Here is a 20,287-nt window from a genome sequence, read left to right as displayed (position 1 = left end):
AATGCCAATTTTATTTGTTTATTTTTATTTATGCATTTTTCCCTTTTCTCATTTTGGTGATGACGTTCTCACTTGAAATGGCCTTCACGCAGGTGATGCCCCAACGACCTTCAGGAGGGAGGGGAAGTGATTTGCATTGTGGGTTTCACAGCACAAAAGAAACTGGTATCAACTGCAGTTCTCTTTACCACCACTTGATGCCGCTGTATCCTCCATCTCAGTGACGTCACTTTTTACCCAGTTAAAAGTCCAATGCGTAAATGATGATTCCGCCGGGTGTGGTGGCGCGCGCCTGTAATCCAAGTTACTGGGAGGCTGAGGTTGGCGGATCGTTTGAGCTCAGGAGTTCTGGGCTGCAGTAGACTATGTCGATCGGGTGTCCACACTAAGCTCGGTATCGATATGGTGCTCCTGGGGGAGCCCGGGACCACCAGGTCGCCCAAGGAGGGGTGCACCGGCCCAGGTCGGAAACGGAGCAGGTCAAAGCCCCCGTACCGCTCAGTAGTGGGATCGCGCCCGTGAATAGATGCTGTAGTTCAGCCTGAGCAACACAGCGAAACTCAATCTTTTTCCACTCCTCACTAAACTAATAGCGCAACACAAACACCACGTTTTACTTCTTTACATCATACAGCAGCTTCTTTCTTTGCTTATTTCTTCAGAAAGTCAACTTCGCCGCTCGTGCTACATCGCCTCCTGCTGGCGGAAGAGCGCTAATGCAGGAGGAAGTTTTAATGTAATTTAATGTAAGTTTTTAAGTTTTAATGGAGGTTTTCTTTCACCTAGTTGTAGCTGTGAGTCTGACAAATGAAACTTGGGACATAACCTTCTGAAAAAAGGTGTTACTGCAGATAAATATACCTGATTCTTCATCTATCTTACACAAGTGAATGCCAAGAGGGTACAAAATAATCCAGGCAGATAAATCTAACAAGGTGTTGTTGTTTTTCAGCAAGTTGGTATTCAACATGTCAAGGATGTCATTAAATATATATATATATATACATATATATATATATATATATGAACTTTTGGTTTGCTACATCATATTTACAAAGCTTCAAAGCTTGGAACTTCACTTTTCAGTCAGAACTGATAAAACCGTGGATGAGTAAAATATGTCTTCCAAAATAAAAAGTCCTGTTGCCTTTGCTTGAATTTAAGAGAATCCATCTGAACCCTTAAATCCATCTGAACCCTTCCATCCCTCCACGACCTGTACGTCTCCAGGACTGTGAGGCGAGCAGGTCGGATCACAGCTGACCCTGCTCACCCTGCACACGGACTGTTCGAACCACTCCCCTCAGGCAGGAGGCTTCGGTCCATACGGACCAGAACCTCCCGCAATAAGAAAAGTTTCTTCCCCTCTGCTGTTGTCCTGAACACTCATAATGCTACCTCATAATTTCTGCTTTGGTCACATTACATCTGTATTAAAATTGAAAACTCCATCTGTACTGTTTTCTAAGCTTTTTTTATCGTTTTCTATTGTATGGGTGTACACATGTTTTATGTTGTTTTTATTTTTACTTTGTTTGTGGGTGTACACAGGTCTTATGTCTTATGTAATGCTCTCATTTTTACTTTATTACTATTCGCACCATATGTTGAAGCAAATTCCTAGTTGTGAACCTCGTTCATTGACATGGCAATAATAAACTGATTCTAAAGCGTGCGTGCTCCACTTATTAAGAAGCCATGACCACTACAAACTCTTTCTCCACTATAGATAAAGCCTTCAACTTCAAGCTGAGACCATATCTAACTTTACCTGAATCTACTTTTGTAAACAGATGAAAATGTTTACCAGTTTACCAGGACTTTGTTGTTTTCAACCAGTTTGACAAGACTGTCAACAAGGAAGAGGGCCGGCAATGGAGGAGGGGCGTACCAAAGAGAACATCTTATCACAAGCAGGACTGGTTTGTTCCACTTTGGAGTAAGCTGTTGGGGGAAGAATCAGTTTTGTTGTTTGTTTCCTTGACTGATGAAGCCTTCTGGATCAAAGGCGAAACGTTTCAGCACAAAAAAAAAAAAAAAAGAAACTGTCCAGATGACCTGACTGAAAAATGTTGGATTTTATACCTGGATTACTGAACATGGACTTTGTTGTTTACCAGTTTCCCATGCATGTATTTTCATCATTTGTATTTAAAAATACCGCTGTCCAATACTTTGATCTTAAACACCTCCTCGATCTTAGCTTTAGAAAGTGAAGAGAATAAAGGTGTTATTGCAGAAATATTTATTGAAATAAATATGGCATGGATACAGGTTGATATTATATCACATAAATACTGAGTTTAGGCAATACCTCTTAAAGGAAGATTTAGTTTCTATCCAATGAGATTGTTTTAATCAAAACACTGTAAATACATTTCTCTAATAAAACTTTCTGTTAGCAGACAGACAAACACGTCATGGTTCAGTTATTTATCACAACTTATAATACTATATGCTGTTTTTAGCTCAATATTTTATAGTTCTCATGCTGTATCAAGGGTCAAGTGTTTACATCTACTGATATCAACAGTAATCATATAATATACTGCCAACATGAAATATTTACAGTCTCGAAAGGGAGCAAATAAAAGCTGCGGATATACCTGTGTAAAGATATACTGATATATAAAATTTTAGGAATTAAACAAATATTAGATCCAGGAGTAAATCCAACCTTTACTATGCTTTTAAAGCCTAACGACACAATGCAACTTGCTACGTCTTTTATTTTTTTGTAAAAGGGTGAATCATGCTACTATCATCCACACACATTTTAATGTTCTGTACAAGGGACCCTAGAAGAAATTATAACAATATTTAAAGTTAACTCCAAAGTCGGTCTGTTTTCACATCCTTTAGCAAATTGACACGACTGCATATGAAACGTTCAAAAAGTTGGAACAGTTTAGAGAAACCTCGAGTTTAAACCCCACATCTTCATCTCAATAAAAGTTCATTCTTAAGCGATAAGAAACACCAGACAGACTTTGACAGTTTCATGAAGTGCTGAACATGGAATGCACATTAAGTTCCACAAATATTTCTCTAAAATATATGAACACAAAAGAAAAAGAAAAAAAGAGCACAGAAAATAGTCTTTTATAGCTTTAAAAGTACACAGTATTGATAGTAAGATTTCAGGGCATGCACCACCTCAAGATGGCTTGTCACCTTCTTTCTTCAGACGGCTTCAAAAGACAGAAACAGACGTGAGTGGAGCGGACTGCGTCGTAACTTATTCAAGTTGAACAAGTCTAATTTAGAGTTTGGCTCCAAGATGTGATGAAACGACTTAACCATTTCAAAGAGCTCACCTGTAATAATCTTCTGGATTCGACAGAGGGCCTCCGTGCAGGTGATGCCCATGAAGCCACTGCTGCTCCAGCGCCATCCTCTGCAGCTCTGCAGACTGCGCGTGCATGGCCTGCAGCTGATGAGAGGCAGACATCTGAGGGATCGGACCCTGCAGCTCTCGTGGATAAGCAGCTCCTGTGAAAAGCACAACTGAAAAAATTAAACCCACTGAACATAGAGGATTTAAAGATTGTGGTTAAGAGTTGAGTTTACAAACCAAACAGTGGGTGGCGCAGCATCTCATGATCATGAGGAAGATCAGCGAGTAAAGGGTTTGGCATTGGACCGCCAGGAAAGGGGAATCGGGCCAAACGTGGTCCTGTAGCCAGAGGATCCACTAGAGGATGAGGACTTGAACCTAAGAGGAGATGGAACAACATGCAAGTATGTGTAAGTTTGAAAAAAATTGGATGAATTACTGCTGAGGAATAAACTTCACCTTGACCGAGGGGGTCCTGTTGGTGGAGGTGCAGGTGAGAGTGGATATGAGAGTGTTGGTGATGATGAGGCGTCACGTTGAGCATCTGCAGCCGAGCAGCCGGATCCGTGGCGACAGAAGCCATCCTTTCAGCGTGAAGTCGCTCTGCCGTGAGCCGCTCAGCGTAGCTCAGCTCCGGGCGCAGCTGAGGCCCCACCAGCGCCAACCTCTCTCGCTCCAGGTGGCTCAGGCCAGGATGAAAGGGCACAAAGGGGTGAGAAGGCCCAGGTAAATGAGGAAGACCCAAAGCCCCGTGTCTCGCAAAGTGCTCAATGGGGTTGGCTGAAGGGTGCAGAGTTTCCAGGTCTGGGGGTTTCATCTCGAAGCCTGGCTTCATCCTCTCGCGGAGCTCTCGGTCTCTAAGGTTCCTCAGCTCGCGCTCTCTGAGGCTGGGCTCGGTGCTGTACAGGCCAGGCATGTGGTAGGCCAGCAAGGGGTCCCCGGGGCTCAGGGACACGTAGAAAGGATGGTTGCGGTTGGAGGGGGACATGACATGGGGTCGAGCGTAGTCATTCAGGGTGCGCATGGCTGCCGTGTCTGGACCAATGTAGGGAGGCACAGCTGCTACAGTGGCAGGCGGGGGCTCAAAGGAGGGGCGTCCGTGGACCTGAGCTACCATTTGCACCTCACTCATGCGGCTGTCGTGGGAGGAGCTGGATGCTCTCTGGAAACATGACACAACGGGAGATAAACTGTGACAGTTTTTGTCTGAAAGATGCTTGAAAAACAAACAAAAATGAAGAGAATACTTCACTTACAGAGTTTCTATCAGCGTCTCGTTCACGGTCCCTTTCCCGCTCTCTCTCTCTTTCGCGTTCTTGGCGAGCACTGAGCTCAGCCTCTCTCCTGGACCTTTCTACGGCCTCCTCTCTTTTCTTGGCCAGCTTGGAGGATGACAGCGGGGTGAAGAAAAAATCTGTTCTCGCACATGAATTGTATCCACGATCCAAGTGTTTAATAAACCTGGAAAAATACAAATAAAAAAAAATAAAACAAGCCATCAACACACTTATCTAAAATATTACACATTTGAAACAACGAAACATAAATATGCCTAACATTGATCTTTTTGAATCTCCTAACCTGTTAAATTCTTTAAACAGTGTTCTATATAAAATGACACAAATAGTCATTGTAGAAACCACATTTACAAACAGAACCGAAATAAGTTAGAAGCTAAAAAAAAGTCAATTAAAAGTAGTAAAAAGTTAATCCATCCATCCATTATCTTTACCCGCTTCTTCCATTTTGGGTCACGGGGGTCGCCGGTGCCCATGTCCAGCAATCAGTGTGCGAGGGGCGGGGTACACCCTGGACGGGTCGCAAGTCCAGTAAAAAATTAATACTTAATGTAAATATGTAAAAATCTGTACAAACAGATGTACAAACCAAGTGTAACATTTACTGAACATTGGGATCTATGCGCTCCAGAGCTTTCAAACATTATCACCGTGGCTAAATGTTATTGATTAGTTAATGTCTACTCAAAAAATGAATGGGAAAAATACTATGGCTAAAAACAAAACATGGATTTTATTAAGCCCTGTGATGGATTTGTGACCCGTCCAGGGTGTATCCCGCCCCTCGCACACTGATTGCTGGACATGGGCACCGGCGACCCCCGTGACCCAAAATGGAAGAAGCGGGTAAAGAAAATGGATGGATGGATGGATTTTATTAAATGCATTCAATCAATGGATGACTTGAAGAACACCAGATGAAGAAATTGTTAAATAAGCTAAAATTAATATTTTGTGTCACAAAGATTCATCTTGTGTTTAATCTCAGCTTTTAGTTATTTCATCTAAAATCCTGCTGTGGGAGACACATATTGTTTTCACTTCAAATGTATGTGATTTATTCCACTGCATTGTGGTGAGATGCATTAGACACAATGAGATGTTGTCAACAGGTGATACATGATATTTAGCTAAATTTAAATGGTGGGATCAAAGAAGGTTTTAATTGCTCTTTTTGTTTATTTGGACTTTATTTGTACCCATCAGGTATGAGACCAACCACTATTACAGTTCAATCAGTGGAGGTGCAGGTTTCTTTAACAATCTGCATCGACATAAATCAATAAAAATCAAAGGATTAATAAATGGAGTTGAAGGCTATGCATTATAGAACTTATCCAGGCATTGAATGAAAAACCAAACTAACTTGACAAACACAGTCACTGCATCTTCTACTCTGATTTTATTTGTAAAGAATTAAAACTAGATTTTTTTTCTTTTTTAACTTTAGAGAAGAATGGCTTCAAACATACCGGGCTGACTGGCTGGCATGGCTTGCCATGTTGACAACGGTGGGCTCTGGTGAGGGGCTCCGTGGAGGAGAAGGTGGGCTCTCGGCCTCTTCCATCTCGTCCAACGGCTCTTCTTTAATCTGAACTTGTGATCCTCCCGTGGCTGCATTCGACGAGGGTCTGGCAGGAGGAGTTGGAAAAGATGTCTGCAAGCTTGGGACGGGGCCACCGCCAGAAGACGTGACAGAGGAGTGCGGGAGGGGGGCTGCAGCTGGTGCATGAGAAGGGGCTGAGCTTTTGCCGACTGGATTGTGCACCTGGGAGGTGACTGGAAGTTGGGCTGAATGTGAATGAGTTGGTAGAGCATGTGACATGAGCTGAAGTGGAGGAGGCGGGGCACCCGGAGGATGCTGGTTGGGCAGTGAATTGAGGGGCTTTAGAGCAGGAGGAGGGGGCAGATTAGAGGGCATCTGGGGGAAAGGTGCTGCAGACTGGTGAGGCAGCTGCTTGTGCGAAGGTGGAATTGGGGTGGTGGGGGGCGGCTTAACTTGAGGGCCAGTAAGTGGTGGTTGTGGGACGTCCCTAAAAAAGGGTACAGGACGCGGGGCAGTTTGAGGAGGTGGACCACTTGGCTGCAGCGGCTGCGTGGAGCTGAGAGCAGGTGTGACATGAAACACAGGAGGAAGAGAAGCTTCCTGACCCGGTGCCGGTGGTGGAGGTCGTGGGCCGTTCGTAGACTGAGCAGCTGGCTGCGCTCGGCTGTTTGAACCTGCTGAATGACCAGACTGAGTGGGATCAGGGGAGGACGGTGGAGAGCTTTGAGCTGGGACAGATGAGGGTATGATTTGTGGTGGCTGAGGAGTGATCGAAGGGCCCTGAGAGGGGAGGACCTGCAGGACAGAAGTATCAGCTGGGGCAGTGGGCTCTGACGGGAGCCCGTTCGGCTGCGCAGAGGAGTCAGAGTCACTCTCGTTGCCCTGTTGAGGGCTGGGAATGCTGGGAGACGAGCTGCGGTTGTCTTGATCAATGTCTTTGGTGTCGCTGCAGTCATCCTGAGCACTGGGGCTTTCTGAAGAGCTTTCCTCCTCTGCCTCTCCTTCAGATCGGGATCCTGATGGATCCTGGAGGAACAAAAAAACAACAACAAAAGATCCTAATTTATTTTTCGTTCAACAATCAACAGGACTTATGCTGAGTAATAAAAAAGTATATTTTCTCTTTACATTAAAAAAAAAAATCATGTGATTAAGTTGTAACTTCCTCCCAAAATCCCCTTTTATAGTCACTTTTACCTGCGTTTTGGGCCTTTTAGGTGTGATTTTTTCAGGCTCGTCCGGCTCCAGAGCAGGACTTTCTCGTGCACGCTTCGTTGTCTTTGGCGCTGACGCCTCTTCTTTTATCCTCTGCACAAAGTTACACACGTTTTACACAACTTTTACTAAGACTAAAGTCATAGTGCTGTGAAAAAAAAAGTACTCTGAACAGAAGTTGAAAAAAGGAAACGTTCCAAGTTGTTCAGCGGACAACCTCTTGACAAAATCTGATTGTCTGCCACTTTTACAATAAAGGCAAAAATCTTGAGAAAAATGTGACTATATTGCACTAAATACAAAGTTTATTATAAACAAATGTTCTCAGTCGGCCATCTTTGTGGACTGCTTGGAATGTCCAATCTACTGAGTGGAACTTCCTCTTTCTCCTCCTCATCCTCTTCCTTGTCACCAGACTGCAGAAGAGGCACTCGCAGCATATTGAAGGCAGGGATTAAAACAGAAAATATATATATTTGAACTGAATTTTTTTTTCTCACCAAGCACTCCAAACAGAATTGAATTTTGCAGATATTTATGATAAAACTACTAACATCTGAAACTGACTGCCTCAGAGTCAGTCAGAGAACTTCCTGTTTTTGGGGGGAAATTAAAGTTACACAGAGACACACATCTCTGTTATAATCTGGGACATAAAGATTTGTCTTTTAGTGTTAATATTGTTTAATTATAAGAACTAAAGCAGTTTAATTATAAGAACTAAAGCAGCAGACACAAATTCTCTCACCGTGAAAGACACAAACAGGCTGAACGCGCTCCCACAACGGCACGTTCTCTTTCGGACCTTGAGTTTGGTCACGTGCGCAGCTTCACACGTCTGTACGATGATGACGGTGCTCAGAACACTAACGTTTAATACAAAGTAAGATTTTAGATATAAAAGTCCCGGGGAGGTCAGTGGCGTTGTGTGGGAAGGAGTGCAGATAACGGTGTATAAGTTACAGTACGTCCCCCGGCCGCAGTGAATTGGTCACGTGCCAACACATACGTTTAATAATTTATTATGCTATCACCTTCGGTTAGGGTAGCAAAGTGTCCTCTTGGAAAACAGTACAGGAAACACCGATTGGTACTCTCACCTGCGGTCTGTCTCCCACCATGAGGCAGCATGACTCGCACTGTTCTGCTCAAACTGTGGCTCTGCTTCTCTTTATTTGTTGAAAGGTGCATCAGTTTAATGCCTGTATCGTTATTAGATTGGATGGCTTTCACAAGGCCACAACAAAACACGTCTTTTTTTCCCCATTTCACTTTTACAGATGAAGGAAATCTGGCATGGCAGCGGAGAACTTTAATCCATGTCTATTTCACTTGTCTGTCCTCCGAACAACCTCGAGGAGAGATCAGGTTGTCCCAGACAAAAATAGGTTGTGTCAGACAAATGGAAACTGCTTATGTCGACCCCTGCTGTCGACTTAAGTGCGTGCTTACCCTAACACAGTGGTCCTCAACCACCGGGCCACGGACCATGGATCAATGGGTACTGGGCCGCACAGAAGGGGAAAAAAAGTTTTATTTTGAAAAATCATCAGATTCTCTCTATCACATCAGTCTATGACTCACACTTGCAAACACAAGTGGTTAGTTTCAGTTTCTGCTAAGTGCACGCGCAGATCAGTTCTACATTGCTGGTGAAGAACAAAGCAATTCAGCTATGTGGTCTGGAGCAGACAGGTGGAGGTGCGCAGCCGTATCTGTGCATTTTGAAGGATTACGCTGCATATTTTTCAACCCGCCTGACAAAGACTGACTATAAAACTATAACTAAATAAAACTATCATTTTAACAAGCTTCCTAATATCACATCAGAGCTGTCGCTTCACATTTTTGATTCTGCTCAAAAAAAATCTCTGCCCCTAAAAGTTCAAAGTCATGGGTAATTTTATTATAAAACACAAAAATATAATTAAACGTTTTGCACTACGCACAAGTTCCTGTGCTTTTGTGGACAATCTGATGTGTGAATCACTGCAGGAGTTATCTGAACGTTCACCGAACTGATAAAACAAAGACGATGATCTCAGCTCATGAAGCTGTTTGTTGTGCAGTCAGAGTATTTGAAGCGAAAAATGTTTTAAATGTTTGTAAAATACACCAGAATGTAGGAAATGGCATCTACTTTATTCAAAATTATGTTGGGGAGGACCCCCAAACCACGCCACCCCCCGATCTGTGAAAATATTGTCTGACATCAAACTGGTCCGTGGCGCAATAAAGGTTGGGGACCACTGCCCTAACACATTAATTTATTAGACTGAGCTCTATGAAAGGAAATGCCATCAAGTCATCTACACCTTATGATCAGTTCTCAGAAAAAAACATTAAAGACAATTATTACTGCTTCTATAATGTCGCAATTATAAAACCTTTGTACATCCATTAAAGTATTTGAGATATTTATAAATCAATGATTTATGAAGCAGGTAATGTTTTGATTTTCTCAACATAATATGTACCTTATTTGTTTTCCTTGAGGAGTCGATCTTGTCTGCAGAAGATCTAGCCCCACTTGTGAATGGCTGCTGTTCCTCGCTGGATGGGGAGCCTGTGAACCTCCTGAGGCCACTTCTTAAAGATGACATTTGCTTTAAGAGAAAAAAAAGTTGCCAGTATTTATAAAACCGACAAGAACAATCAGAACAGTTAAAATGACAGATTCAATAAGGTGTTTCTCCTGTATGAAACAGATTTAATTATAAACTTGGCACATATCTGTGAGTTACTAATAAAATGTTTGTAAGTAACGTGCAGCCTCGGGCTTACAGGTGCTTTGCTCTGCCGAGTCCTCATGCCGTGTTTGCTGTTCACCTCTTCCTCTGCTTTAACAGGTTTGAACATAAACGAAGATCCCCCAGATTTTGAAGCAGGTGGCAGACATCCATGTTTGTTTTCAAATGTGCGGCAAGTCGTGCACAGCAAAGGGTTGTCTCTCCCACCCTGGTGCCAATCCTTTGAATCTGTTAAAAGAACAATGACTTTAGGCACAAGTGTCAAAAGACTGCTCAAACTCTCTTAAAAAATAAATAACTTACTTCTTGTTCCACAGTGGCTGCAGCTTTTTATTTCTTGTTCACTGTCTTCACTGTCGAGATCATCCTCACTAGCAGAACTCACATCCACTGCAAGAGAAAAAATGTCATTTTAGACGGGGAGACCGTCGTACTTCCTGACCACACAAGTGTTGGTCCTTTCAATAAACACAGCACAGAATTTCTGTCAAACAGAACCTGAATAATTTCGAGATGGCGCGCTGACAGGAGCTGCTGCAGATCGGGTCTTTGCTTTACGGGAGGACGGCTGCCGACGCTGCTGTCGAAAAGCTCTTGTCCCTGCAGCCTCTGGAGTCTTCTTCCAGTGGTAATAAAAAGTGATCAGTTCTCCCTAATGAAATACACAAATGTATCCATATATTGCACCCATTGTTAAAACATTGAAAACATGGAAAAAATGTTTGCCTGCTTATTCTGCTCAAATCAAAAATGCACTTACAGTCTTTTTGCTGGGGAGGAAATCTTTACGAATGCGGAAAAAATTCTTTCCGTACTGCCTCAGGCCTTTGATGAAGCGTTTCTGTACGAAAACATGGTTAAAAAAATGTAATGACAATCTGTAGTAAAGTAAACTCATTAAAATGTGCCACTACTGTGGCATCTGCAAAACACAAAAGCTACACAACTGTACAGAAATTAATATAATTAGAACAGAAGTAATACTTTGTACATCTGAACCAATGCAACAGATTTTTGAATTATGTAAACCAGCCTTTTGAGAATAGTTTTAGCAGATGTATGAATGGCACGAAGAACCATGTGTTTATCAACACTGATGTTGCATTCATGTGCCACATTAGGAGACAGCGTCCCTAGCCTTTATTTAACCGCGTTAATGACTGGCTGAATCTCAGTTTCATAACAAATTGGTCTCACCACATCGTCCTCTGACCAGCACTTTTCAATAAGTTTCGGTAATGGCCTTTTGACTAGACGCTGGAGAGCTTTCGCTGCATCATAATGGCTTGCATGGAGCTAAAATTGAAGAGAGACAACAAATATATATGTATATATATATATTTTGTCTTTTTGCTTCACAGCAACATTTATAAATAATGGCATATTTGAAGTTCTGCTTCGCACCATGTTGAGGGCATTGAGTGTTGTATCATCACGGGAAGCTGCTAAACAACCATCCTCTGTGGATCCACCGTCACACATCCCTGCAAACGCTGCCATGCTCCTTGGAAATTCAAACATATTTTATGTTTAAAAAGGAAATCAATACTGAAGAAACACTTTTGGAACTTCGATAAATGTAATTAAGCCCACATCTTAGTTTAGGTAGAGAAACGCATTTTATTTACCTAAAACATACTGACAGAGATACTTTAAAACATTATAAATTAACACAAAGGAATTGTTAAATTGCAAATTCACTTATCAAAATAAGACTTTATCATTTACTGTAGTTTAAAAATGCTTTTATGTTGGACAAGATGCCAGTAATTTAAAGAGACGGCACAGACACTGACCTGGCTGCTCTCAGGTACATAAGAAGGTCACAGTCGTTGACTCCTGGCGTCCACATCAGCTCCTCACTCTCCATCTGAGTGTGTAAACCAGGAGCAGACCGCGGCTGCAACTCTGGGAGTTTGGCCTGCAGAAATAATTCAAAATGTGCACAAAAGTCACTATGAAGCCAGGAATTACAAGAAAGAAACTATGCTGAGAATGTGGCCAACAACCTGACAACAAATATATAAATGTATATAAAAATACTCCTTAGAATTTTTCATAAACATACTTAAAACTAATTGTTACGGCAGTTATTTTAAGCCCGGTGTGTCTGCCGCTACAAAAACTCAAACGTACAGTGTCGTACAAAAGTCTCAAGTCATCCATCATTTCTCTATAATTTGTTTCAAGCATCTAGATGCACTTGTAATACAAACCGGATACCAAAAAAGTTGGGACACTAAACAAATTGTGAATAAAAACTGAGTGCAATGATGTGGAGATGGCAAATGTCAATATTTTATTCGTAATATAACATAGATGACAGATCAACAGTTTAATCTGAGTAAATGTAACATTTTAAAGGAAAAATATGTTGATTCAAAATTTCACAGTGTCAACAAATCCCCAAAAAGTTGGGACAAGTACCAATAAGTGGCTGGAAAAAGGAAATTGAGCACATAACGAACAGCTGGAAGACCGATTAACACTAATTAGGTCAATTGACAACATGATTGGGTATAAAAAGAGCTTCTCAGAGTGTCAGTGTCTCTCAGAAGCCAAGATGGTAAGAGGATCACCAATTCCACCATTGTTGTGCAGAAAGATTGTGCAGCAATACCAGAATGGTGTTACCCAGCATAAAATAGCAAAAACTTTTAAGTTATCATCATCAACCATGCATAACATCATCAAAAGATTCAGAGAATCTGGAACAATCGCTGTGCGTAAGGGTCAAGGCCGTAAAACTCTACTGGATGTTCGTGATCCGGGCCTTTAAACGTCACTGCACCTCAAACAGGAATGCCACTGTCAAGGAAATAACAGAATGGGCTCAGGAATACTTCCAGAAAGCATTGTCAGTGAACACAATCCACAGTGCCATCCGCCGTTGCCAGCTGAAACTCTACAGTGCAAAGAGGAAGCCATTTCTAAGCAAGCTCCACAAGCTCAGACATTTGCACTGGGCCAGGGGTCATTTAAAATGGAGTGTGGCAAAATGGAAGACTGTTCTGTGGTCAGATGAGTCACGATTTGAAGTTCTTTATGGAACACTGGGACGCCATGTCATCCGGACCAGAGAGGACATGGATAGCCCAAGTTGTTATCAACGCTCCGTTCAGAAGCCTGCATCACTGATGGTATGGGGTTGCATGAGTGCTTGAGGCATGGGCAGCTTGCATGTCTGGAAAGGCACCATTAATGCAGAGAACTATGTTCAGGTTCTAGAACAACATATGCTCCCATCTAGACGTCATCTCTTTCAGGGAAGACCCTGCATTTTTCAACACGATAATGCCAGACCACATTCTGCAGCAATCACAACATCATGGCTACGTAGGAGAAGGATCCGGGTACTGAAATAGCCAGCCTGCAGTTCAGATCTTTCACCTATAGAGAACATTTGGCGCATCATAAAGAGGAAGGTGCAACAAATTTTAGTACTTGTTGCTAGTAGACTGTCATAAGTGGAGTTGAAGCTATAAAAACTGACAGCACAGTATGACACACATAAATAAAACTGTCTTTTAGCACAAGTACGGTGATTCCCTAAGACTTATTAACTGAAAACCTGGCATACAGGAAATGACCAACCAAAAGATGGATCGCTCAGGTAGTTGATGGATTTGTTTTCTCCTTTTTAAACATGTGACTTTCAGATATTGTTCAGCAGCTTTAGATAGCTCCTTAGGCCTCACACTCCTTTTGACCTTCATCTGTTCACTTTCTTAATCTTTTTTGGCACACACTCCACAAAATATTGTTTTGGTCCATTACACGGACCATATAGAAAATAAGTAAAAGGGTAAACAAAGTTCAAAGAAAAACTGTGAAAGTAATTCATAAAGCCTGGAAAACTATTGAACAAGACCATTACAGATTTAGATACCAGATTACAGGAAAATTGTGCTCCTACGCAACAAATTAGGACTGGTTTAAAACGCTTCTACAGTACTATTTAACAAATTATTAATACATTTTTTTTGTTTGTTTCACTGAGGATTTATATTAGCTTTAATGTTTGTATTTGAAGTGTCCTCGGAAATGTGACCAAAACCATGTCAGTTAAATCAAAATGTACCTGATGACTTGGCCCAACTCTTATCTCGCCTTGTGTGCTGTTCAGGCTCCTGGAATTCAAATGTTTAAAGTCAAACATAAATAAGAGTACATTTTGGTGCAAATAACAGTCAATATGTAAAAATATGTAAGAGTTAAATCAAATTCAACTGAGCAGTAAATGACAGTATCCCAGAGCAGTATTCCCTCCCACTGATTGCACTGATTTCAGGGACAGCAGAAAGTCCCGCCCCTCCACCCCTCTCAGCCAATCACAGACCTGCTTTTCTTATATTACATGAATGAAATCCGACTCCACAGCGGCCGCAAAACACTGTCAATCAATCACACATAAGCAGCTAATTTTTTACAGTCACCATTACGAAACAGTTTGTGCAGCTTAACAGGTTGACAGTAACGTCAACTGAATGTCCGCCCCGCGTATTTAACCTCAGCTAAAGTATGCAACCAATAATAAATAAAGATTAGCATGCGCGGCGTGTTACAAAAAATACATTAGCAACCAGCCACATACAGATACACGCAGGTCCTGCCCCAAAGATTTAACAATCGACCCATAAACTATTATTATGCGTAACACGGTATGGATCAGATTAGTTAAAAAAAAAAACTTAGTTACATTACAGCGACAAGGGGCATTTTGCCAACAGGAGCTGCTAGCTGCTAACGAGGTAACAGTAGCTTGTTAGCCACACACGAACTTCGTGACCACTGACACTCGGACTATTACATGCGAACGGCTCCTGAAGTAACGCAATGGACGCTGCAAGACAAATTTAACGCAAACAGTTTGTAAATGCACGCTGAGTGACAAGTAAATGAAGCTACCTGCGCGGACTGAACAGGTCGTCCATGTCGGCGGGTGTTTGGTTGTGGCTTGTTGACACTAACAGCAGCGCAGTAGGCGACACACACACAGCAACTATCCCCTATTACATGGCTATTCAAAATGGAGGCGGTGTAGTGGTGTTTTTTTTTTTTTTTTTTCTTTCTTTTTTTTTCTCTCAGTGCAATGACCTCAGCGGCAGCCACAGCTCAGCCTTCAGATGTGTGTGCATGTACATCACTGAGCATGTGCCGCGGATCATCAGACACACCGGGGCTGCTGCTTCTCCACGGCTTTCTGCTGCTGCCGCACAGTCGGCCATGAATCAAACACCGAGTCACGCAGCACTCCCACTAACAGGCACTTGTTACTAATGGTGGACAAAACACAGCAGTAAGCATTAAGGATGGCTAATAAATGGGTTACAGATACGTTATTAACGCTTCTATAAACACTTTATAAAGCATTAATAACTGTTTATTATGCATTAATTAAGGGTGACAGAAAGACAAAACTGACCCGTTTCTTGCCAAATAGTGAGCCATCTATATATTTCATCTAGAGTTGTTATCAGACTACCTTAATAAGCATTTGTAAACCTATTTTTTTAGGATATAATATAGATACTTATAGATACAATATGTAAAAAAAAAAAAAAAGGTTTACAAATGCTTATTGTGTTTACAAGGTAATCTGAAATGTTTAATATAATAACTAGATAGGTGAACAGTTTGGCAGGTCAGTTTTGTCTCTCTCTTAATTAAGGCATAGACAGTTATTAATGATTTATAAAGTGTTTATAGAGGAATTAATAACATATCTATAAACTATTTATTAGCCATGGGGAGTGCCTTATTGTAAAGTGCTACCCAGTTCGTTTATTATTCAATATTAGGTTACAATACTTCAATTCAATTCAATTCAAAAATATTTTATTAATCCCAAAGGGAAATTATTTGTTGTAACTCGTTATCCTCATTTCATTAAGCAATGTTATAGATACTGATGGCTGTAGGCAAGAAGGATCTCTTGTGAAGGTCCATCCCACAGTGGATCCTAACTGGCTGCAGATGCCGTCCGATCAGTCCACCCAGACTCGACTGGCCTCTCGGTTCCCCCAGGCTGTAGGACCGCCCGAATACTGGGCAGAACTCCTCCCAGAGCGATGGCCACTCCTCCCAGCAGTCTGCCGAGCTCCTCGTCGCTGCGGACAGCTAGGTGCCGAGGGACGATCCTGTTTTTCTGCTGTCATGAGCCGTGTTTCCTGCAGGATCTCAGTGGTCAGGCACTCGAGCACAGCTGGACGAGAATGCGTCCACAGAACATCTTTTCAACTCATTTGAGATTTGGGGCTGTAGTTGAGTTATTATTTAAGCTTTTGAGATGTTAATCAGCTGCTGTTGGTTGTAGAAAACTGCCTTGTTGCCATGGTTACACATTATAACAAATGTCCAACACTAAAAAAGTTTAAGTAAAAATCCTTCCAGCTGCACAGCATCTGATATCCGAGGAAACAATCATCCAAAAAAATGTGATTTACATCCAGAAAAAGAGGAATTAAAGTTTCCAAAAGCAAAATTTCAGAATGAAAGTAACAGAGCTGCTCCAACATGCAGCCACCTTGACCTCATATTTGGGCAGCATGGTGAATTAGTGGTTTGCATTGTTGCCTAACAGCAAGATTTTGGGTTCAAGCCCCAAAGCAGGTTGTGCAAGGCATATTTTAAGGTTCAAGGTGACTTTATAGTCATTTGCATCATATGTGGTACATAAGGTGGAACTAAATTGTCTACTCAAGGCAGTTACTTACACCCAAAAATAAGAAAAATATAAAGTATAAAAAGAAACAGTATACCAGGATCTAAAATATATGCTAAATGATAATAATAATGTAATTTAATGTGGTGTATCAAACAGCAGCCTGAACATGTGAGCAGATGGGTGTGAATACAGCAGCTTAAAGGCAATAAATCAGCAGCATGGATAATCAGCAGCACAGATAATGTCACATATCACTAAATGAAGTGACATTATGGTGATTTTTCTGCTTCAGGGTAGAACCTTCAGGGTAGAAGCTGTTCCTCAGTCTAGTGGTTCTACACTTAACACTTCTCAACCTCCTGCCTGAGGGGAGCGGGGCAAAAAGTGTGTGTGCTGGGTGAGTGGGGTCCTTCATGATGCAGGTGGCCCTCTTCCTGCATCTGGATGTGTAGATGGCTGTGATGGTGGGGAGGCTGACTCCAACAGACGTCTGTGCAGCCTTCACCATTCTCTACAAAGCTTTTCTCTCTCCAGCTGTGCAGCCTCCATGCCACATGTTGATACTGGAGCATAAGATGCTCTCCACTGCACACAAGTAGAAGGAGGTGAGGACTGAGCTTTCCAGACCAGCTCGTCTCAGCCACCTGAGGAAGTAGAGTTTCTGATGTGCGTTCTTGATCAGACTGCCTAGTGACTATCAGCCTATCAGAATTTCAATGTGAAGTTTGCACATTTCTTCTCGTGTTTACGTTGGTGTCCTCCCACAGTCCCAAAACAGGCATGTAAGCTGCCTTTAGGTTCAGGCCGCCTTTGAAAAAGAGATCAGTGATCTCAATGTGATAAAATAAAGATTAAAAACAAAGAGACTATAGCATTCTTTTAAAGGAAGTCGGTTTTAGACAGATCATCTTATGGAAAGAAATGACAAAGTTGCTCCGTTTTTCTGTCAAACACTGAAAATACCTTATACGCAATCTTGCGAGATGTCAGGCTCAGAGAATGTGTTGAGAATGACTCTCAGCTGCTACCACCTCAAGTTTTTGTTCAGTAACTGACTAATAGGTTTTTTTTGTGGTGCCAGTTAGCCTTTAACTCAAACTGAATCCAAAATTGCATCAGTTGTAGCAACATGATGTAATGACTTCTTTCTGAAAGTTTCATTAGAATCTGTTCAGTGGGTTGTAAGATATTTTGCTAACAAACCAACAGGGTTTACAATAAAAGTCAGTTTAGCTTAAAGCAAAGATCCAGCATAATACGTAGCCCTTTGAGTATATACTGTGAACAACTCTATAAGCACACTATTTTAGCGTAATATATGTAAAACTAACTGAATGGTTTACATTTTTTTTGTATTTTCTAAGGTCAGTTGGCTGTGGCAGCCTTCTTAATCAGGTTAACTTTAAAAAGTAATAAGTTATAAATACACATCAAGTGGTTATTTTCCTGGAAGTTTCCATACACTCTGTCCAGTAGCTCATGACACATTTTGTTCATAGAGTTGACTTCAAATTGGTGTTGGCAACATTTAAACAAAGATCTTGCACAACCTGCTTGAGGATCAACTACCACCACACCAGATTTTAGCTGGATATCTGCAAACTTACCTGAGATACAACTTTTTTGTGTTTGCTAAGGTCAGCTAGCTGTGGCAACCATCTTGAGTCAGATTACCATTAAAAGTTAATCAGTTGTAGTAGATGTACAGCCAATGAATACTTTCAGCGAGTTTCATTAAAATGAGTTCAGTGTTTTTTGAGATATTTTGTTAACACACACAGAAATGCATGCAAAAACATGATCACTCACCCCTTTTGGTAGCAGGCAATGAAAGTTCTCAATTACACACACTTCAGACAAACTGTACAGTGTTGTTGTTTTTTTTTTTTAATTGGATGGAGTGAGTGGAGTACAGAAGTGTCTTATTCAAAAATATGACAAAATACCTGCATTGTTTTTACCCAAATAGTGATTTGATTTGCAATTTGTAATAATAAAAATGTTCTTGGCCCTGGAAAACAGTCTTGTTTCATTACATTCATTTGTAAACAAATGACACACACACATACACAAATTAATATTTTGTAATCAACCAATTTTTAACTAAAACTCCAATTTCAATTTACGCATAAACATTTTGGTTTTGTCAAATTTAATTTGGACTAACACTTTCAGTTATGCATTCAATAATACACATTCATGACCCGCTTGCAGTATCTGAGTAATTCTTCACTAATTATTATTACAATGGTACTTTTACATACATTTGAGCAAATGTCTCATAAATCACTCTATCACAGGTCTTCTGAAGTGTTTCCCAGCAAACTGAGCCTTGTCTCCCAACTCCTCTTCAATTCTACATCAAACAAAAACAACAATTATTATTATTTTGCAATATTTCAAGTTAGGTTTATTTTTGCTCTTTACGTGATCAATTCAAGCAGCTAAAAATAAATATACAACTCTGAATTGATTGTCCAGTGAAGAATTTTCTTTTAGAACTGTGAACCACTCAGATGTTTGTTGTGAGCAAAACAGAAACAAAACCTGTAAGGACACAGTTTTAACACAATAATAGCAAGTAGCCAAAGAAAGTAGTGGCTGAACTTTATTAATCAAACAATAAAAACAAAAAAATATAACTAAGTTTCATTTGACTGATTCCTTCTTCAGAGGTCATCACACGGTACACTTGCATAAAAGATCTGGAAATTGTTTTACACCAGATGCCTGAATTCCCTGATGCAACCAGGGTTTGGAGCAGCAGCTTCAGAATAGGCTATGCCACTTAACCACTGAGCTACTGCAGCCCCAATCAAAACAATTAAAGAAAATATTCCTTTCTGCTGCTCCCTTCTTTTCTTCAGGGGTCGCCGCAGAGAACTAAGTCACACGTAGACTTGGTAATTATTTTTAATGCAGGATGCCCTTCCTGACTCAACCACAGACCACAGCTACCATAGCCCTCTGTGTGGAGCAGAGAGCTGCACTAGGGCAGCCGGGGGAGCAGATGGTGGGAGTTAAGAGCCTTGCTCAAGGGCCCAGAGTGGGGCAAATGAGGGTGTAGGCAGGTGCTTCACCTTTCCCACCCACATTTTGATGTTGTCCTTACCGGAAGTTGAGCTGGCATTCTTCCAATCACAGGCCCACCTTCTGTAACCTCTGTGCCACCACTCCCCAAAACAAACACTTTATTTTAAACAATTAAAAAAAAAAACTATTGTAAAAAAAAACAAAAACAAAAGATTGTTCCATTTCCACAAGACTGAGACTCACCTCAGGATCTGATTGTATTTAGCCAACCGCTCAGAGCGGCATGGAGCTCCAGTCTTGATCTGGGTGAGTTAAAAAAACAAAACAAATAAAACTGCATATTTTTATGTTACATGTTTAGTTTCACATATAGAATAAGTTCTGATAGGTATTCTATCCATCCATCCATCCATCCATCCATCCATCCATCCATCCATCCAT

The 20,287-nt window shown here is 41.3% G+C and overlaps 2 protein-coding genes across 3 annotated transcripts in view; both read right to left on the bottom strand.

Annotated features, from left to right (window-relative positions):
- Window positions 1-3,088: 3,088 nt before the first annotated feature.
- On the bottom strand, window positions 3,089-15,159 carry rereb (arginine-glutamic acid dipeptide (RE) repeats b). Of its 2 annotated transcripts, XM_037678845.1 has the most exons (17): window positions 15,055-15,159; window positions 14,228-14,276; window positions 11,943-12,067; window positions 11,551-11,650; window positions 11,344-11,442; window positions 10,907-10,987; window positions 10,645-10,798; window positions 10,450-10,536; window positions 10,181-10,374; window positions 9,874-10,002; window positions 7,379-7,489; window positions 6,108-7,207; window positions 4,594-4,798; window positions 3,797-4,499; window positions 3,575-3,715; window positions 3,318-3,492; window positions 3,089-3,191 (listed from the first exon to the last, which is right to left on the bottom strand). In XM_037678845.1, exons 1-17 carry the CDS (start codon window positions 15,078-15,080, stop codon window positions 3,158-3,160), a joined length of 3,513 nt encoding a protein of 1,170 aa, XP_037534773.1. In that variant the 5' UTR covers window positions 15,081-15,159; the 3' UTR covers window positions 3,089-3,157. The 2 variants fall into 2 exon arrangements, with proteins under 2 accessions (XP_037534773.1, XP_037534772.1); XM_037678844.1 differs by having other exon boundaries at window positions 3,575-4,499.
- Window positions 15,160-18,741: 3,582 nt separating this feature from the next.
- LOC119412462 (enolase) overlaps window positions 18,742-20,287 on the bottom strand; it is a 6,997-nt gene continuing 5,451 nt past the window's right edge. The window contains exons 11-12 of the mRNA XM_037679471.1: window positions 20,090-20,148; window positions 18,742-19,169 (exon numbers count right to left, since the gene is read on the bottom strand). Of these exons, the coding sequence (XP_037535399.1) occupies window positions 19,100-19,169; window positions 20,090-20,148 (129 nt within the window). The 3' untranslated portion in view covers window positions 18,742-19,099. The remainder of the gene's footprint in view (window positions 19,170-20,089; window positions 20,149-20,287) is intronic.

Source organism: Nematolebias whitei, chromosome 7 (genome assembly GCF_014905685.2).
Source record: "Nematolebias whitei isolate Nwh7 chromosome 7, NemWhi1, whole genome shotgun sequence".
Lineage (NCBI taxonomy): Eukaryota > Metazoa > Chordata > Actinopteri > Cyprinodontiformes > Rivulidae > Nematolebias > Nematolebias whitei.
This window is presented reverse-complemented; position numbering and strand designations above follow the sequence as displayed.

Coding starts and splice junctions, on each gene's coding strand:
- rereb (XM_037678844.1), bottom strand. CDS start 15,080: ATGGACGACCTGTTCAGTCCGCGCAG. Junction 7,490..9,873: donor CCTCAAGGAAAACAAATAAG/GTACATATTATG, acceptor AACTTTGTGCAG/AGGATAAAAGAAGAGGCGTC. Junction 4,799..6,107: donor CATGCCAGCCAGTCAGCCCG/GTATGTTTGAAG, acceptor GTATTTTTCCAG/GTTTATTAAACACTTGGATC.